This window comes from Schistocerca serialis, chromosome 5, assembly GCF_023864345.2.
Source record: "Schistocerca serialis cubense isolate TAMUIC-IGC-003099 chromosome 5, iqSchSeri2.2, whole genome shotgun sequence".
Classification (NCBI taxonomy): Eukaryota; Metazoa; Arthropoda; class Insecta; order Orthoptera; family Acrididae; genus Schistocerca; species Schistocerca serialis.
In genome coordinates, this window is record NC_064642.1 from 417,536,298 (window position 1) to 417,556,575 (window position 20,278).

Sequence of the window (20,278 nt, forward strand, 5' to 3'; positions counted from 1 at the left end):
ACGATGTGTACTACACCAGTAAGTATTGTCTTAACAGCAGAAATAGATCAGTTGATCACCGTTCTTACAGCAAATAATTAGTGGACACGAGGTGACAACAGAGTATGGCATAGTATGATAATTCATTACGCCTGAGAATAGAACAGGCTAGAAGACACCAGAGGGCACACTATGGTAAAGCCAGTGTTTATGGAGCGAGAGATCATAAAAATTAATGTACCTCACTGTTTCCATTCAGCGAGAGCAAAATAGAATACTTGCCGATAATAATGACGTGCCTTGGAATTCTATGGACCCTAGCAGTTAACAATGAAGAGGAGATATGTGTAGAGTTATTGTGGTCTTCAGTCTGAAGGCTGATTTGTTCTAGCTATTTACTCTAATCTATCTTGTGCAAGCCTCTTCATCTCTGAATAACTACTGTAACCTACATCCATTTGAACTTGCTTGCTATATTCGTCCCTTGGTCTCCCTCCACAACTCACCTCCAACAGTTCTCTCCAGTACCAAACTGGAAATACCTTGATTCCTACCAACTGACCATTTCTTTTAGTCAACTGAGCCATAAATTTCTTTTCTTCACAGATTGATCTATTTTCTCCTCAGTAGTTGCGTGATCTAACCACCTAATCTTCAGCATTCTTCAGTAGCACACATTTCGAAAGCTTTCATTCTCTTCGTATCTGAACTGCTTATTGTTCACGCTTCAGTACAGTACAGGGCTACTATCCAGACTAATAGCTTCAGAAAAGACTTCCCATCATAAATTAAATTTACGTTCAATATTAATAAATTTATCTTTTTCGGAAATGTTTTCCTTGTTAAGCCAGTACCCATTTTATATGGTCTCACCTTCCACTTATTTTGCTGCCCAAACAACAAAATTCGTCTACTAACTTTAAAGACTCATTTCCCGATCTAATTCCCTAAGAATCACCTTATTTAATTCGACTACATTGCATTGTTTCACTTTAGTTGGTACTAGTCTTATAACCTCTTTTTCAAGACGCTATCCATTCCGTTCAACTGCTCTTTCAAGTTCTTTGCTGTCTTTGACAGAATTACAGTGCTACCGGCAAACCTAAAAGTTTTTATTTCTTCCCCCTAAACTTAAATTTCTTCTTCGGATTTCTCCTTGCTTTTCTTCACTGCTTGCTCCATATACCGACTAAATAACATCTGGATAAGCTACAATCCTCTCTCACTCCCTTCTAAATCACTGCATCCCTACCGTGTCCCTTGACTCCTGTAACTGTCGTCTGGATTTTTGTACAAGTTGTATATAATCTTTCTGTCCCTGTGCTTTACCCCTATTACATTCATAAATTTAAAGAGTGTATTCCAGCCAACATTGTCAAAGGCTTTCTCTAAGTCTACAAATGCCGCAAACATAGGCTTGCGTTTTCTTAACCTATCTTCTAAGAGAACTCGTAGGGTCACTATTACCTCGAAAATTCCTTCATTTCTCCGCAATAGAAATTGATCTTCCCCATGGTCGGATTCTATCAGTTTTCCTTTCATTTGTGAATTAGATTATTCGTGTCAGTATTTTGCAACCATGATTTATTACTGATAGTTCGTTAATATTCAAACGTATCAGCACCTGCTTTCTTTGGAATTGGAATGATTATCACAGGCCAACGAAAATGTTTTTTGAAAAACTTTTTTTACTTTGATAGCTGACCTTTATAGATTTTTATAAGCTGAATCCAAATCTAGCCTTAGTTTTTTTGCATCGCCCATAGATTTCGAGATATATGCTTTTTATTATATAGTTTAAAAATCCTATGCTATACGGTAAGGGAAATTAATGAAACGCTTTGTTACAATATAAGCATCATTTGTATTTACAGTAAGCTACTTAAAACAATGATATTTGTTAATACAGGTTTCACTTGTCAGCTGGAATTCGTTTGTATTTTCTTTCTCTTTTTTCTTGAAGCTTCTTGTGTAGCTTTTTCTACAATGAGTCGCTTGTTGAACTTCTCGGTGAAGTGATCAACAGTAGTCCCCCATCATGTTGGTGTTCCAGCGACCTTGGTAGCGTTTTTCCATCACTTTAATGTCCTGGTGAAAACGCTCTCCTTGCTCCTCACTAACATCTCTCATATTGTCCGATAAGTAATCAAGGTGACAGTTCAAAAAGTGTACTTTCAGGCTTAACAAACATCCTAAAGTTTTAAACTTCTTTAACATTGTAGCTACAATAGAATCTCTGGGTCTTTTTCGTGTCCTAAGAACTTTGTAACGACTTGCTTGAACGGTACCCATGCTTCTTTCTCAATTAAGGCCATTGTGGATTCAAAGTTAACATCAAACATCAATTTTCTACTGTCAGGTCCGACAAAGATGCCTTCTTTTACTTCAGCTTCTGAAAGGTGTAGAAGCTTTTGGCAGAGATACTTAAAACATGGTCCATCTTTAGGTAAAGCCTTTACAAACTGTTTCATTTGGCCTAACTTTATATGTAGAGATGGTAGGAGTAGGTGTTTTGGATATACGTGGTTTTTGCATATAATGTTCTTACGAGGTTTTAATGGCCCCCTCACAGACCACTTCTTTCTGCACCAGTGTTGGTCCCTAGCCCTACTGTCCCATTCACACAAGAAACATAGAAATTTGATAAAGCCACCTTGGTGACCAAGGAGCATGCATGTTACTTTTAGATCGCCACCCATCATCCAACCATGAGCAGAATAGCCTATTTTATCTAGCACTATTTCTAGGTTTTCATATCTTTCTTGCATATGTACAGAATGTCCAACAGGTATAGATGCATACATGTTGCCTTTAAACTACTTTTGGATGAATCAATAAACAGCCCCAGTCTTCTTGTTTGTATTCAATACCAAAATCATTCATCAGACCGGGAACATCTCAGCAGTACACTAAATCACCTTCTTGTTGAAAAAAACACGTATATACTGGTTCAAACTGCCAATAAGTTCTTTTCTTTTAATCTAGAGCCAAGCAATTCAGCTTTTTCTTTCGTTAAGCCCAGATCCCTAACCAAATCGTTAAGCTCGGTCTGAGCAAACAACTTGGGCTCTAGACTTTCTGTATTACAATGGAATTCATCATCATCTCGTTCATCTAATTCAGATCGTACATCAGAAATACACTTTGTTGGAATAGAATTTAAATCATCTGGTGGCTCAGGAACCGGCAGATCTACACCGTGCCCTACTGGTCGAATGGTGGTCGGTAGATTAGAGCATCTTATTATCTTCTTGTTTTTCGAATTATGACCAGTAATATCAACACTGCAAAAGTAGCAATCATTGGAATGATTTCTTGACTCCCTCCATACCATAGGAACAGCAAACCTAAAGGCTTTTTTCTCCTTTTTGGACCATTTTCTCAGATCTTCAGCACACACATAACATACCTTATGTGGTGCCCAAGATTTATCTTGATCACCAAGTTTAGATCCACAGTATGAAAGATAAATCTTTTTCGCAGAGTCTGTAATGTTTCTTTGGTGTTTTTTAATCACAAATTCACCACAAATATAACAGAAACTGTCGGCAGAGTTTTTACAACCACGATTAGACATTGTACTGGGCACATGTACAGGAAACGGAAAAGTGAGGTTAGGTTGACAGTAAACAAAACACCATCTGTTAACACAAAAAAGAATAGACCTTTTTTGCCAGAAAATGTTTTTCAACCGTGCTACCAACGTCATCTACATTCATTACACCTCCTTTTTAAATTATTTGAACTATATAAAAGCTGTTAATTTCTTTAAAAATCGCTTAATTTAATAAATTTAACTGTAAAATGTGAAGAAATGGTGGGTGATACAGTTTTTAAGTATCATATTTGGATTTACCACCCTAAAGAACTCAAGAATAAGGTATTTTCAGCAAAAAAGTTTTTCCATCGTTGGCCTGTGTTACATTCTCCTTGACATCTGAGGGTACTTCATCTACCTCGTCCATGTTGCACACCAGATGGAAGAGTGTTATCACGGCTGGCCCTCCCAAGGATCTCAAAAATTGTGAGAGAACGTCGTCTACCCCAGTAGCCTTGTTTCGACTTATATTTTTCAGTGTTTTGTCCTTCCATATATTCTTTCCGCCTTTGAGCTTTCCCCTCTTTGCTTAATAATAGTTTACCTTCTGAGATCTTGATATTCATACAGTTGTTTCCTGCTCTCAAAAGATCTCTTTAATCTTTCTATCGGCGGTATCTGTCTTTCGCCTAGTTATACTTGCTTCTACAGCCTTTCATTTGTTCGCTAACCATTCTGCACTTTCTGCCAACCTCATTTTGTACATGCTTATATTTTCTTTCACCTACTTTACTTTCTGTATTTCCATATTTTCTTCTTTCCTCAACTTAAATATATCCTGTGTCACCCAAAGATTTCTAATAGGCCTAGTCTTTTATCTGTTTGACCCTCTGCTGAATTCACTACTTCATTTCCCAAAGCTACCCATTCGTTTATCACTGCATTCCTTCGCCCTGTTTCAGTCAACTGATGACGAATACTCCTTCTAAAATTTTCAGTAACCTCTGGTTCTTCCAATTTCTCCAGGTCTCATCTCCTTAATGTCCTACCTTTTTACAATCTCTTCACTTTTAATCTGCAATTCATAACCGATAAATTATAGTCAGAGTCCACACTGACCCCTGTAAATATCTCGCAGCCTATAATCTGGTTTTGAAACCATTAGATAATCAGTCCGAAACCTTCCAGTGTCTCCAGGTCTTTTTCACGTATACAGCCTTCTTTCATCGTTCTTAAACTAAATATTATTAATTATTGAATTAGCTCTGGGTTAAAATCTTCTAGATGGTTTTCCTCTTTCATTCTCTTGCCCCCTGACCATGTTCTCCTAATTATTTTCCTTCTGTTCATTTTCTACTATCGAACTCCAGTCCCCCATCGCAATTAAATTTTCGTCTCCCTTATCTAAATGAATAATTTTTTTATCTCATCATACATTCTTTCAATCTCTTCGTCTGCAGAGCTAGTTTGCTTACAAACTTTTACTACTATGGTGTGTGTTAGCTACGATAATACGTTCACTGTGCTTTTCGTAGTAGTGTCCCCGCATTCCTGTTTCCTCCTATTTGATTTTGTATTTACATCCTGTACTCACTTCACCAAAAGACCTGTTCTTCTTGCCACCACACTTCGCTAATTTCCACAACATCTAACTTCATCCTATGCACCCTGTCCATTTCCCTTTTTGAATTCTCTAACCTTCCAACCGATTAACATTCCACGTTCCGACCTGTAGAATGTCAGTTTTGTTTCTCGTTATGACGATATCTCGCTGAGTATTCTTCACTAGGAGATACAAATAGGGAACCGTTTTACCTCCGGAATATTTTTCGCAAGAGGATGCCATCCTCGCCGGCCGAAGTGGCCGTGCGGTTAAAGGCGCTGCAGTCTGGAACAGCAAGACCGCTACGGTCGCAGGTTCGAATCCTGCCTCGGGCATGGATGTTTGTGATGTCCTTAGGTTAGTTAGGTTTAACTAGTTCTTAGTTCTAGGGGACTAATGACCTCAGCAGTTGAGTCCCATAGTGCTCAGAGCCATTTGAACCATTTTTGATGCCATCCTCGTTTATCCATATAAAAGTGCTGCATGTCCTAGGGAAAAATAATGGTTGTTGTTTTCCTTTTGCTTTCAAACGTTCGCTTTACCAGCACGGTGAAGCCATGTTGTCTAACGTTACAAGGCCAGATGAATCAATCATACAGACTGTTGCCCCTGAAACTACTGAAAAGTCTGCTGTTCCACTCCAGGAACTATAAAGTAGTGTGTTTTCTCTATAGAAACCCCTCCTTTGTGGTTGCACCCACTTTACAGCTATCTATATCGTTGAGACATTCAAGCCACCCCATCTTGGCAATGACCGTGATTCATGTGTGTAATACATAGCTAATAATACAGTAAATCCATATTGTGAATTGCAGTTGTACGTCCTACGAACAACGTCTCTGCTGAATGTGAAAAAACTTTCGACTTTTCTACTTGTTAGCCTGTGCTTAACTGTTAGGAAGGACAGAAAACTTTAAATATGTCCGTGAGTGTTCATGTTTCACAACTACCTTTGTGTGAGTATATACAAAGGCAGGCGTCGCTGCAATTTGCATACCAGTCTGCTTACAAGGTACCGGATAAGATAACTACTAGAGTCACTTTGATTAGGTGGCTTTCCTGAAACTCATTTTCACTTCCAAGTTGACCTCTACGCAAATGGCATGTTGGAAGCCTTTTTTCGCATTATATGAACTCAGAGAAAGACTGTTTTGAAAACGTCGTGGTTCAGCAATACAAAACAGACATAAACATTTTTGTAATATTATTCTGCTACAAACAAAGTTACAGCTTACACTTTATTGAGCTGTGTCTACATTCTATTTCCTTTTTTTTCCTGGTGTCTGTGTGTTATTATCATTCTTCCTCCACTCTAACAGAAAAATAGTTACAAATAAGAATTGCATATAGTGCTTACCAATGTCATCATTCGCTGAAAGGTTGTAAAAATGTCTGCTCTAATTAGAGTACATAGTATTCCAGTTTTACACACATAAACGTATTATGTATTGGGAGAGGCATAAAATTTAACGAAGCTCTGTTACAGGCTGCTTACAGGATAACACACAATAATTTTTCGATGAATAGCTGGAGTTCGAATAAAGGAACTTATTGGATACTACACTGCTCGCTGGTGCATTTTAGACATCACAATAAGTACAGTAAAATGAAATGACACAAAACTGAAGACATGGCGTACCTTTTCCGGGATTTCTCCTTCCTCTTCGTCGAGCAAAGCAGTCGCTGAAACGAAGAAAAAAATAAAGCTATAGATGTTGATTTGAAAGTAAAAAAGGAGGCGCTAACCAAAAAACATGAAAATTTATTGATACAAATAAGATATGCAGTAGAGGAAGATGAAGGCAAAAATAAAAAAGACAGAAGAGTAGGCGAAGGAAGTAGTAGTAGTAGTAGTAGAAAAGTAGTAGTAGGAGGAGGAGGAGGAGGAGGAGAAGGTAGGCCAGGGATGTCAGGAGTTGTAGAGTCGGAGTTCAGCGGTACATCCTACCCCTCCACCCTACCCTACAATCAAAGACATCACAGACGTTATAAACAGATTGTTTCAGTAACGTAGTAAGGGAGCTTGCTAGAAATGGCGAGTTCTAAATTAAATACATGTCTGTGACTACGTCTTACGCAAAGGGAGATTTAGATCTACCGATCGCTATATTTTCACCTACTAGCGCTTAGTTGGTGCTCTTCGTAGAATTAGGGCATGTACAGGCAAGAGTTGCACTTCTATTATTATTTTGTTTTTAAGTTCATTGTTAATAAGATAAACATACTTGCGAACTCTCTGTGAAGTGGAAGACTATGTTCCACTTACTACTTTTCCTTTATTCCATAAGATTTCTTTCGTATTGCCACTTGATCATGAAACAGGTAATTAAATTTAATTAATAATAATTAAAAAGAAAGAATATTAATAATAACAATGATAAAGGATCCCTGCTCCGTCGACGTTAAGATCATTAGAGACGTACAGGGTGAACAATTAGAACTGGTGAAGGATGAGACGGGAAACTGGTCATCGCCTTTTCAATGGAACCGTCTAGAAATTCCACCTAAATAATTTAGGAAAAGCATTAAAACATAAAAAAATGCATGGCCAATTATGGTGTATTGATTACTGCATGACCTCGTTCTGTTATTCCGCTAGGAGCTACTTTTAGCCCTCGAGCGGGTGCAGCGTTTTACATAACACGAGCAGACGCGTGGCGCACTTTGTACACAAGTAAAGAATAGCGTACTTTATGTTACCAAGATAAACATGTATAAACAAAATTACTAAGTTCAGTCTTAGTTTTATTAAAGAACGATAAAATAAACTAACATTACATGAGCTTAATCACTTTTTAATTAAGCAATAATAAAATAAACCTTTCAGTGTATCACTCTGTTGCCGCACACAAGTGTTACTCGATAGTAATGACTCACTCGAAGCACTGAACAGCGCAGTTGCATCAGATCCCTGCCAACCACCTATTTCTTTAGCAATTACCTCATGGATAACTGCTTCATTGTGGGACTGTGCTGCAAGCTCGGAATCTGGTCATTGACTTGTACCGATCGTAATTTTTTCTCAGTTGGCTTGCTATTTTTTTTTATATTATTGCTGCTCACTCGGACGTATGACAACGCGACTGCCGCGCGGGATTAGCCGAGCGGTCCAAGGCGCTGCAGTCATGGCCTGTGCGGCTGGTCCCGGCGGAGGTTCGAGTTCTCCCTCGGGCATGGGTGTGTGTGTTTGTCCTTCGGATAATTTAGGTTAAGTAGAATGTAAGCTTACGGACTGATGACCTTAGCAGTTAAGTCCCATAAGATTTCACACATTTTTGAACAACACAACTCACTACTTTGTTAGCCAAAGCATTAATGAAGGAATAGGCAGCGACTCAGCATTGTAAAACAATGGAACGGTATAGAACAATGTTATTTGTGATTGGCGCACTTCATACACAGGTGTGTCCGCTCATGTTGCGTCGGTGCCTTCAGGTGCTAAAATGATGGCGTATACCTACAGTACGACGACCAAAGAACTGCTTTTGCAACCACACTACTCACCGGATATGACCCCCTACCCCTTGGCGTAGAATGAAGAGTTACGCAGTGGAATAGTTCTCAACACACTGAATAAGTGAAACAACAACTAATGGACTTAACTTCGGACGAATTCAAAAACTGTTTTCCTCAATGAGTGAAATATTAGAACAAGAAACATTAGATCCAATTGTCTCTTTTGGAAAGTTAAGCAACTTTGTCAGTGTTCTGCAAAATACAAAATGTGTAACTAAATAATTCCCTTTTCCTTTCGGTCCCCGCTGGTAAGCACTCAGTCAACGCCATAAAACTTGGATCGTCATCTACGATGCTATTAAGAAGTGTGCATGCTTTATTCTAAAGACTGAAGCATTCCGAATCTTGCCTGTTAACATATCTCATCATCACCGAGTCAGACTACTATTTTCAAATTACGTTTGTCTGCTAACTTTCCGTTTGCAGAGCCTTGATGTAAGCTTTCGACGCAACATATCATTTAATGTTTGGCAGCTATGAATACGCTGTCTTTCTGGAGGCAGACATGTATTTATGCCACATATTTCACCTCTAACCTGTTTTCACTGCTGTCAAAATATTTCCGTACCTGGTAATATATCTAAATTATCACTTCAACACGAACGCCGCTACAGTTTTTTAATAGTAGATTAAATCAGTGTGTAGCTGGACCCTGGAAAGATGCTATTTAACTCTTTCATTGTCTCATCAGGAACATAAAATTCTCTTTCTACGAGCAATCGATAGTACTTCTGACACTAGCTAAGAAGCAGGTTCGACAAATCTAGAAATTTTTAGATATGCATTCACAAGCATAGGTCTTCAAATCTGCAATGAACACCGACACAGATACAACTAAGTTTCATATTCAGATCTCCATCTATCTCCCAAACGAGATGCAGGGCCCACTTGATTACTGTATTCAAGTACGCGAAACTTTTCCAATACTTATATGAAAATGATCATTCTACACATTCTTTATGCGTTACTTAATTAGTGCGTAATTTTTTTGCTTGAGATTTATTTAGTATGCATTCATTTCACAATAACGAATGTTCTAGTAGCTGTGTGTCAACGCTGTCGCATGCATGATTCTGGAAAGGGCAGCCCATAATGCCATTCGGGACTAGTCTTTATACTAATAAGCGAACTACCAACCCCTGAATACTACAGCAGACATTCACTAGGAATTAGAACTCAAAGGGCAGCGAAGACGGCGTTATTGGGTACTTAGGGCAGAGCTGTTGCACATGTAGTAAGTTCCTGCTGACAACGCGTGTCACACCTGTTTTCGCAGCTGTCTTCTGGGACGCTCCCACATCTTGACACAGTTCACAAGTGCAAATGAGCCCTCATCACCGCCGACGACGCTGGGAAACATTCCACGTACACGGAAATCTGTCCCTTGGGCCCCACGTTCATTTACCTCGTACCAAACGAAGCGTCGGCTCTACTCGCGTGGAATGTCGAAAACAAGAATTTAAGGTTTCTGCGTTTTTTCCATTATCACATATATTTCTTCACAGTGTATATCCACGCCTTTCTTTCGAAACGATTCAGGTTAAAGGACTCCAAAACGAACGGTCTGACATGGGAACCGAAGTTTTTAAATGTTTATCGCAAGTGCAATGCGATACGCATGACAAACTTTGATTTCTGTTGCTCCACCTGGTATTCCTTTCACATGTGGTTTCTCTGCCTCGTGATGGCTGGGTGTTGTGTGCTGTCCTTAGGTTAGTTAGGTTTAAGTAGTTCTAAGTTCTAGGGGACTGATGACCATAGATGTTAAGTCCCATAGTGCTCAGAGCCTCACATGTGGTGTCTGAATTTCTGGAAACTTCCCCGTTGGGGGGTGTGAGTAACACGCCGGGGGCACACATGTTTCGACAGTTACAGAACGAATAGTAGTGTCTTCACTGAGTGTGGAAAATAAAGTGAGCAACAATACGACTAGTACAGCTGTTTGCTAAGACGGAAATATACCGCGCTAGAGTCAGACATCTCCTATGTTTAGTTTCCTTTCTCAATATAAGCGGTTTCTATCACTCTACCCCATCTAGTGTCAGATACAGGATACAAACTGCATAGGATCTTACAAGGGAACCTCCCCATCGCACCCCCCTCAGATTTAGTTATAAGTTGGCACATTGGATAGGCCTTGAAAAACTGAACACAGATCAATCGAGAAAACAGGAAGAAGTTGTGTGGAACTATGAAAAAAATAAGCAAAATATACAAACTGACTAGTCCATGCGCAAGATAGGTAACGTCAAGGATAGTGTGAACTAAGGAGCGCCGTGGTCAGCGTGAGCAGCTGCGGAACGAGAGGTCATTGGTTTAAGTCTTTCCTCGAGTAAAAAGTTTACTTTCTTTATTTTCGCAAAGTTTTGATCTGTCCGTCCGTTCGTTGACGTCTCTGTTCACTGTAATAAGTTTAGTGTCTGTGTTTTGCGACCGCACCTCAAAACCGTGCGATTGTTATTGAAGTCGCGAACTATATTTCCTGTATTCGTATTGCCCACGGAATACATCTCACGTATTTAATGCACTTTCGTCCAAAGTAGCGAACAGTCAACCGCCAGCCAGAGAGCCTCGTTAGCAGGAATACTCTCTCTTCCGTGCACTGTAGTCGACTGACGTCGTGTGTTTCAATGTTTGTTTAGATGTAGCGGCGCAGTTACCTCGCATCGGACGGACGGACTGACCGATAATAATTGTCTGAAAATAAAAAGTTAAACTTCTCACTCGAGGGAAGACTTGAACCAAGGACCTCTCGTTCCGCAACTGCTCACACTAACCACGGGACCACGGCGCTCCTGAGCTCAGGTTATCCTTGATGTTGCTTATCTTGCGCATGGACTATTCAGTTTGTATATTTTGCTTATTTTTTTCATAGTTCCACACAACTTCTTCCTGTTTTCTCGATTGATCTGTGTTCAGTTTTTCAAGGCCTATCCACTGTGCCAACTTATAACTAAATCTGAGGGGGGTGCGATGGGGAGGTTCCCTTGTTAGCACTTAACATCAAATATACAGTGGTGGGGACGAAGATATGGATCACAACCAAAAAAATTCAAAAATATCGTCCAGTATGCCTTAGACAACTATGTTCCGTACAAGGGCTTAAGGGATAGGAAAGATCCACCGTGGTTTAATATCCGTGTTAGAAAACTGATATGTAAACAAAGAGCTTTATCGCAGATTCAAGAGAAGTCAGAACCTAGCTGACAAACAAAACTTAAACGAAGCGAAAATGAGTGTAAGGAAAGCAATGAGAGAAATGTTAAGTGACTTTGAGAATAAAATTTCGTCAATCTATATGAGTAAAATCCCTAAGAGGTTCTGATCTTAAGTGAAATTAGTAAGCGGTTCGATATCACATATTCACACATTCAGAGACCATAATGGCACCGAAACGGAAAGTGACTTAAATCGGACTTCCGAAATGATTTCATCATACGGTCCCTCCTTTTAATCACGTACGAACTTCTAAATGACAGATGTTGAGATAACTGACCGCGGAATAGAGAAACAACTACAATCGCTTTGTAGTAGAAAGTCATCACCAGGATCATATGTGGTACAAGTAAGACTGTACAGATGTTATGTGAAAGAACTTACTTTCCTTCTAGCAGTGGTTTATCGTAGGTCGCTGGAGGATCGAAGGATTCCTAGCGACCGGATGAAAATCGCAGGTCATTTCCGTTTTCAAAAAGAGTCGCTGGACATATGCACATAATTAATAGGCCCGTATCGATGCCATCAGTATGTTGAAGTACTATGGAACATGTTTTATGCTCATGTATTACGACGTTTTTGGAAAACGTAAATCTCCTTTACAAAAACCAACATGGATTCCGCAAACAGAGATCTTGCGAAATTCAGCTCTCTCTGTTCCTCCACGAGACCCACAGCACTGTAGATATCGGCTCTCAGGTTGGTGCTATGTTCCAAGATGTCAGGAAGGCATCTGACACCGTCCCACAATGACGTTTAGTGAAAAAAAACGAGCTTATCGAGTACCGGAGCAGACTTGTGACTGGAATCAAGACTTCCTTGCATACAGAACTGTTCGCAACGGAACAAAATTGACAGAAAGGAAATTTCTGGAGGGAATGGGAGGGGAGGTGGTGGGGGGGGGGGGGGGGTGTACCCAAAGGAAATGTGATAGCCAGAATGAGATTCTCACTCTGCAGCGGAGTGTGTGCTGATATGAAACTTCCTGGCAGATTAAAACTGTGTGCCGTATCGAGACTCGAACTCGGGCCTTTGCCTTTGAGTCTCGGTCCGGCACACAGTTTTAATCTGCCAGGAAGTTTCATATCAGCGCACACTCCGCTGCAGAGTGAAAATCTCATTCTGGAAACATCCCCCAGGCTCTAACTAAGCAATGTCTCCGCAATATCCTTTCTTTCAGGAGTGCTAGTTCTGCAAGGTTCGCAGGAGATCTTCTGTAAAGTTTGAAAGGTAGGAGACGAGGTACTGGCAGAAGTGAAGCCGTGAGGAGGGAGCGTGAGTCGTGCTTGGGTAGCTCAGTTGGTAGAGCACTTGCCCGCGAAAGGCAAAGGTCCCGAGTTCGAGTCTCAGTCCGGCACACAGTTTTAATCTGCCAGGAAGTTTGAAATGTGATAGATCTGTTACTGTTTACAATGTATATAAATGATCTAACAGAATGCGACGCCAAAAACTTTAAGGCTGTTTGCAGATGATGCGGTTTTCTGTAAGAAGGTAGCAACGCAGGAAGACAGTAACGATATGAAGAAGGACCTACACAGAACTGATGAATGGTGCAGGCTCTGGCAGTTGACCCTGAACGTAAATAAATGTAACATACTGACCATGCATAGGAAAAGAAATTCATTACTGTACAGTTACACTATTCATGTCAGATTGCTGGAAACGGTAACCACCGTAAAATATCTAGCAGTATCTATCCAGAGCGACTTTAAGTGGAACTCGGACTCGGGACCTTTGCCTTTCGCGGGCAAGTGCTCTACCAACTGAGCTATCCAAGCACGACTCACGCCCTGTCCTCACAGATTTAGTTCTGCCAGTACCTCGACTCCTACATTCCAAACTTTACAGAAGATCTCCTGCGAACCTTACAGAACTAGCACTCCTGAAAGAAAGGATATTGCGGAGACATGGCTTAGACACAGCCTGGGGGATGTTTCCAGAATGAGATTTTCGCTCTGCAACGGAGTGTGCACTGATATGAAACTTCCTGGCAGATTAAAACTGTGTGCCGGACCGAGGCTCGAAAGGCAAAGGTCCCGAGTTCGAGTCTCGGTCCGGCACACAGTTTTAATCTGCCAGGAAGTTTCATATCAGCGCACACTCCGCTGCAGAGCGAAAATCTCATTCTAAAGAAGTGGGTTACAAGGAGCTTGTTGGACCGATTCTTGAGCATTATTCGTCAGACTGGGACACTTACCAGGTAGGGCTGATAGAAGAGATAAAGAAGATTCCACAAAGAGCAGCATGTTTCGACACGGGATTGTTTACTTGGCACGAGGACATTACAGCGATGCTCAATTAACTTCAGTGGCAGACACTGCAAGAGACGCGCTTGCACCACAGAGAGGTTTACTATTGAAATTTTGAGAAAGTGCATTTGGGGAAGTCAGGCAACACATTACTTCCTCCTACATACAGGTTGCGAAACGACCATAACGAGAAAATCCCTTGAAATTACGGCTAATACCGAAAATCACCCTCCCACGCGCCATTCGCGAATGAAACAGGGAAGAAGAATCACTCAGTGGTACCAGAAATACCCTCACCCACACACCGTCAGGTGGGTTGTGGAATACTGATGTAGATTTCGATGTTATTCTCCATTCTTTGATTACTTTTTCGCAACAGTTTCTATTTTTAGCCGTTTTAATCAATACATTTGCGCCATGAACATGTATTAATTAAAATGGCTAAAAATAGAAACAGTTGCGAAGAAGTAATCTAGAACTGTTCTCCTCACACCATTCTCCTCGCTGTCATTACGATTTCATATAAAACTAATGATGTTCTGATTTTCATTTCATTCAATTGTTCATCGTGATTTCCCAGAATGTTTTTTTGTCTAATCCGAATTATTTACCACACCAAGTCAGAATTTATTTACGACTATTACATTCCATATACAGCCTTGTAGAGATGTGTGTAGCAAGGGTAGTAAATTCTGTAAAGGAAAACATCGTCCGATCGTACTACTCTGCCAGTCACATACACGCAGATATTTGCATTGAAAGGTACGGAACATTCGAAATACTGCGTGTTTCAGAGTTTTATGAAACTGGAAAACAAAATATTTTTCAAACGATTATTGTATACTGTATTTAATATCTTAACGCTTGCCTCAGTAGATTAGGTGATATTCAATATAAGACGTACTGTGTCGACAAAAATTCATGTTGTACGGCGTATAATGCACATATTTTTCGGATATTGTTTATTGTTGCGAATCATTATAATGTATATATCAGTGTTTTAAGAAAATTCTCGAGAAAGGAAATTCTTTTTTTTTATGCCTTTTGATTCACATCAAAGATCGCAATGTTTTAAGTCGTCAAAAACTTTTACATATTTTTCAAGATTCTGTATGCGGAGGTTATAATGGAAAATCTGGTACAACATCAGATTCTATATTAATTAAAGCCCTACAACTGCCATGTGTTGTCTACGCTGTAATTTCCTGTAAATATCACCATATAATAATTATAATCCTGAGGCCTGAAAGCCCACTGATTGACAAATATTTCAAGGCAAAACTCGTGACTAGTTGCTATTTCTCCTATAATGGTGCTCATCGTACAGTACTGTTGTCACGCCCACGACTGTTGCAACGTTCAACACAGTGTAAAACAGGTAAAGCAAACAAAACTTTATTTCATATCACAGTCGGTTTTACCCTTATATCATACTGAATATAACATAGAGAATGGTGAAGTCACGCAGTTACCTTTTCCTTTGGCTGTATGGGATTCCTAAAATAAAGTCCCGCATACTGTATGCTAATCACCTGATGCAGCCTCTTTCGTCTAAGCGCAATGTTCACATCTACTATGTTCTATGAAAAGTGAAGATGTGACTGACTGAAGTCACTTGAGGACATTGACGAAAAAATGAGTGTTATTTAGGTTAGAACTTTCTTCGCCTGTACAAAAATTCCTATAAAATTGCCATCGCTTCACAAGTTTAACTGATCGCAAGTATTCCACATTCCAGAGAACAAACAGCGTAATCACCCAGAAAACTTTGCTGACACTTCTTCAGTATCTGAATAAACAGGAAAATGTCAATAACAGCTATAACTAGGCTTTGTGATATCTAACGACGTGCAATGACATCGAAAGTTAGACACTCAGCAGAATACTTAAGGAGTTTGGAGCAACTGATTTTGCACGATGCTTAAGCATGCAGGTACCGAGAAAGGAATTGACAACATGCTCAATGTACTGCAGATTTCAAAAAACCCTGAATGGTCCTGGAAATGAGCATGTATGTTCTGAATAGTGATCGATGAGATTTTGTACTTTTCATCGCAGCAAAGACCTTGTGTTAAACTCCGATAGATGCTGGAAGAGGGTAAAGTGCCCTTAATTGTGTTGCCAAGTGAAAGTAGACTCATTGTACCACAGTAACTGCCTCCATATCCCCGTAATACATAATTTTTCTTTTATCATCACTCAAGCGCCTTGAGTATTTATTTGGTTTGTTAATAATGCTGGTAATAACAGTTCGAGCACGAACGTTTGATTTTTTCAAAACCCTGTCAATATTTTTCGGTTCAGACTGTCTTCTTTATACGCACACGCAGAAAAGTTCACTTAATCGCAATAAGTTATCAACGCGCAAGTTTGTTCGGAGCGTCACATGGCAATGCTTTAGGCTCGTCGTCTGTAGGATGGCTCAACAAGCGACTACGTGAATACATGATTACGGGCGACCGACTCGGACGACTATTAAGTGATTGGGGTCGTTCACTGTAAGCGTCTTAGCGCGACTGTCGGTTTCCGACCTGTATCTGTAGGCAGCTCATCAAAACAGTGCAGTGCGTGAGCTCAGTGGCTGCTGTGGATATGAGTTACGTCATAGACACTCAGTATCTGAGGAGGCGGCATGATAATTGGGAAAAGAAAACGTAGGGGACGGTTGCTACTGATGGACCACCTAAGGAAAATGGTTGATAAGATCCTTGGCTATTGTAATAATTGTTTTTTTTTTCAGTGTAAATTGTACATTATCTTTTGCATTTCACTATAGTGGACCCAGAAGTCATAAATATTCACTGCTAATGAAAAATTTGAAGAATAAAATCAAATCATTGACCAATCAAGGAGAGTGAGTTTCTTCATTGGGCTTCGCAATTTTTATGAATAGTCTATAGTGTAGCACCTGTTAAGTACTAAATACATCTAAATAAGTCTCAATACATTTAATATTTTTTATTTTTAGAAGTTTGTTGTTGGCATCTGAAACCCAATAACATGTATTCGCAACCAAAGAGGCTAAAAGTAGAAACGTCACCTTCAAAATTAAAAAAAAATTTTTTTGACCGATTATCAAAACATTTGTCAACTATTAAAAAACATGTAATGAAAACCATTACTTAATTGTTAGCAACCTAAGAGTTGAGGGAAGTCACTAGTAGTTAAAAGGAAATCTATGGGAGAATTATATCACGTCCACAGGGATTTAGAGGGCAGCCCACAGCAGTTCCCTGATTATTACCTAATGCAGAATTTTGATAAGGACAGAGTCCACAGTCGGTGAAATTTTTTGAATGAAGTCATTCTGCTTTAGATTGTTGCAATATTATTTATTGCGACTGCAATTTCTATGTATTGTCATTGCCAGGCATTCTGAAAACAGTTACCAAATAAAATATACGTAATTACAAAAGTGACGAAAGCTGAAAAATGAAATTTTCAAAACTAGTTTTCAACTTTTGTAAGTACGTATATTTTATTTGGTGACTGTTTTCAGAACGCCTGGCAATGACAATATGTAGAAATTGCAGACGTAATAAATATTTTTACAGCCCAAAAGCGGAATGATTTCATTAAAAAATTTTACCATATCCGTCCAGATATTTCACTACTTTTATCTGGAGTGGTGGTAAGCGTCTTATTTCGGATAGTCAATAGCACCTACGCATGTTCTTGAGGGGGATGAGGTGTATCCTCTTAAAATGTGACTAAGGAGACACTTCCTGCATCACATCTTAGATCATCAAGAACAAGATTGAATACGCGACTTCCAAAGGCATAGCTAATTATTCAGTGTACTTTCGCATCACGACCAGCAAGTGGAAGTGCTTCATACATGTATTGAGGTCGACACTAGTTTCACTGATATATTTGTTATACGTATTGTAACGTTCTCTATGAAAAATACTTCTTTAGATTACGTTGAACGAATGCTCGAATTATTGTGTAGCGTGTTGTAAGTGCAAGTCGTGTATTTACTCTGTGTCGTTGTTAGCAAAAACTTTATACGAACAGTTTGGGCAATATAACTCCCAGTACCAGTCACTGCAAAACTACATTCAGCCCCTTAGGCACTGAATACTCTCACCCTATATTGATAACTTTGGTCCCCGTGCATATAACAAATAAATTAAATTGTCTTACCTCTAAAGCAGCAACGGTGGAACGCGAAATACTCTGGTCTCTCATAAAAATATAAATATACAAGCTCAGTGGTGTGCAAAGCTGGATGTAATACTTTGGAATGCACATGGAATTTTTGTGGCTGATAAATGAAAACATTTATGAAAAATCTAACTTCTTTGAATAAATATATGACCTGGACCGGGAGGCGGTACTGATTATGGTGAATTACTAACATTCAGGTTCTTTTTAGCAAAATTATATCGCAAGATAAGTTTGTCTTTTCAAAAACATCTTACAACTGAAGTTACATTACTCACAATTGATTCACAAACAATGAGATTTAAACAGCAAGTAGTATCCAACCTTACTAAACCGGCATAAATGCAAATCATCATATTCCATATAGTTCTCTTACCAAATCATAGAATCATTACAAAAGTGAAATATCTAACTAGCCTTTTTATCAAATCAGTTTACGCATATTCTGGGGTTACTCAACAATTACAAATTATCAGCCACCTCATCCATACTAAAGCGCTGGCAAAACTAGAATCATAATTATTTAACATCTTTACCTTACTTGCATGAAGACTTCTGCTTCCATATTCAAGAGTATGAACATACCTACATTAATTTAACACTTGGTGGCTGCACAGAGCACACCACAAAAACTGCCTACTCCACTGGCTTTCTCTTACAGACGCTCTGCCTCGTGATGACTGGGTGTTGTGTGCTGTCCTTAGGTTAGTTAGGTTTAAGTAGTTCTAAGTTCTAGGGGACTGATGACCATAGATGTTAAGTCCCATAGTGCTCAGAGCCATTCTTACAGACGGCTACTTACAACTGTGCGCCAAGCGCTCTCTTACTCTAACACTACTGTCTCAGGCAAGAAACAGTATCTTTGGCTCTGCGGGCGTACACAGTCAGCGATCCGCATTATAAAGCCTATCAGAGACATACATCGTTTGCAGTATCAATACCAGTTTACATTAATATTATGGTCATATTCGGGTGCCACATCAAGTGTGCCCCAGTAGACTCCTTCCAGCGTGTACTTGTTAAATAATATTGTCACCGATAGAAACTACTGGCCATTGAAATTGCTACACCACGAAGATGACGTGCTACAGACGCGAAATTTAACCGACAGGAAGAAGATGCTGTGATATGCAAATGATTAGCTTTTCAGAGGATTCACACAAGGTTGGCGCCGGTAGTAACACCTACAACGTGCTGACATGAGGAAAGTTTCCAACCGATTTCTCATACTCAAACAGCAGCTGACCGGCGTTGCCTGGTGAAACGTTGTTGTGATGCCTCGTGTAAGGAGGAGAAATGCGTACCATCACGTTTCCGACTTTGATAAAGGTCGGATTGTAGCCTATCGCGATTGCAGTTTATCGTATCGCGACATTGCTGCTAGCGTTGGTCCAGAACCAATGACTGTTAGCAGAATACTGAATCGGTGGGTTCAGGAGGGTAATACGGAACGCCGTGCTGGATCCCAGCGGCCTCGTACCAATAGCGGTCGAGATGACAGCCATCTTATCCGCAGGTTTGTAACGGATCGTGCAGCCACGTCTCGATCCCTGAATCAACAGATGGGGACGTTTGCAAGACAACCACCATCTGCACGAACAGTTCGACGACGTTTGCAGCAACATGGCCTATCAGCTCGGAGACCAAGGCTGCGGTTACCCTTGACACTGCATCACAGACACGAGCGCCTGCGATGGTGTACTCAACGACGAACGTGAGTGCGCGAATGGCAAAACGTCATTTTTTCGGATGAATCCAGGTTCTGTTTACAGCATCATGATGGTCGCATCCGTGTTTGGCGACATCGCGGTGAACGCACATTGGAAGCGTGTCTTCGTCATCGCCATACTGGCGTAACACACGGCGTGATGGTATGGGGTGCCATTGGTTACACGTCTCGGTCACCTCTTGTTCGCATTGACTGCACTTTGAACAGAGGACGTTACATTTCATATCTGTTACGACCCGTGGCTCTACCCTTCACTCGATCCCTGCGTAACCGACCGCATG

The 20,278-nt window shown here is 40.1% G+C and overlaps 1 protein-coding gene across 2 annotated transcripts in view; it reads right to left on the reverse strand.

Moving 5' to 3' along the window:
- LOC126481164 (peptide transporter family 1) overlaps positions 1-20,278 on the reverse strand; it is a 338,990-nt gene that overhangs the window by 225,321 nt on the left and 93,391 nt on the right. For both annotated transcript variants that reach the window (XM_050104731.1, XM_050104732.1), the window contains one exon: positions 6,760-6,803. In XM_050104731.1, the coding sequence (XP_049960688.1) occupies positions 6,760-6,803 (44 nt within the window). The remainder of the gene's footprint in view (positions 1-6,759; positions 6,804-20,278) is intronic.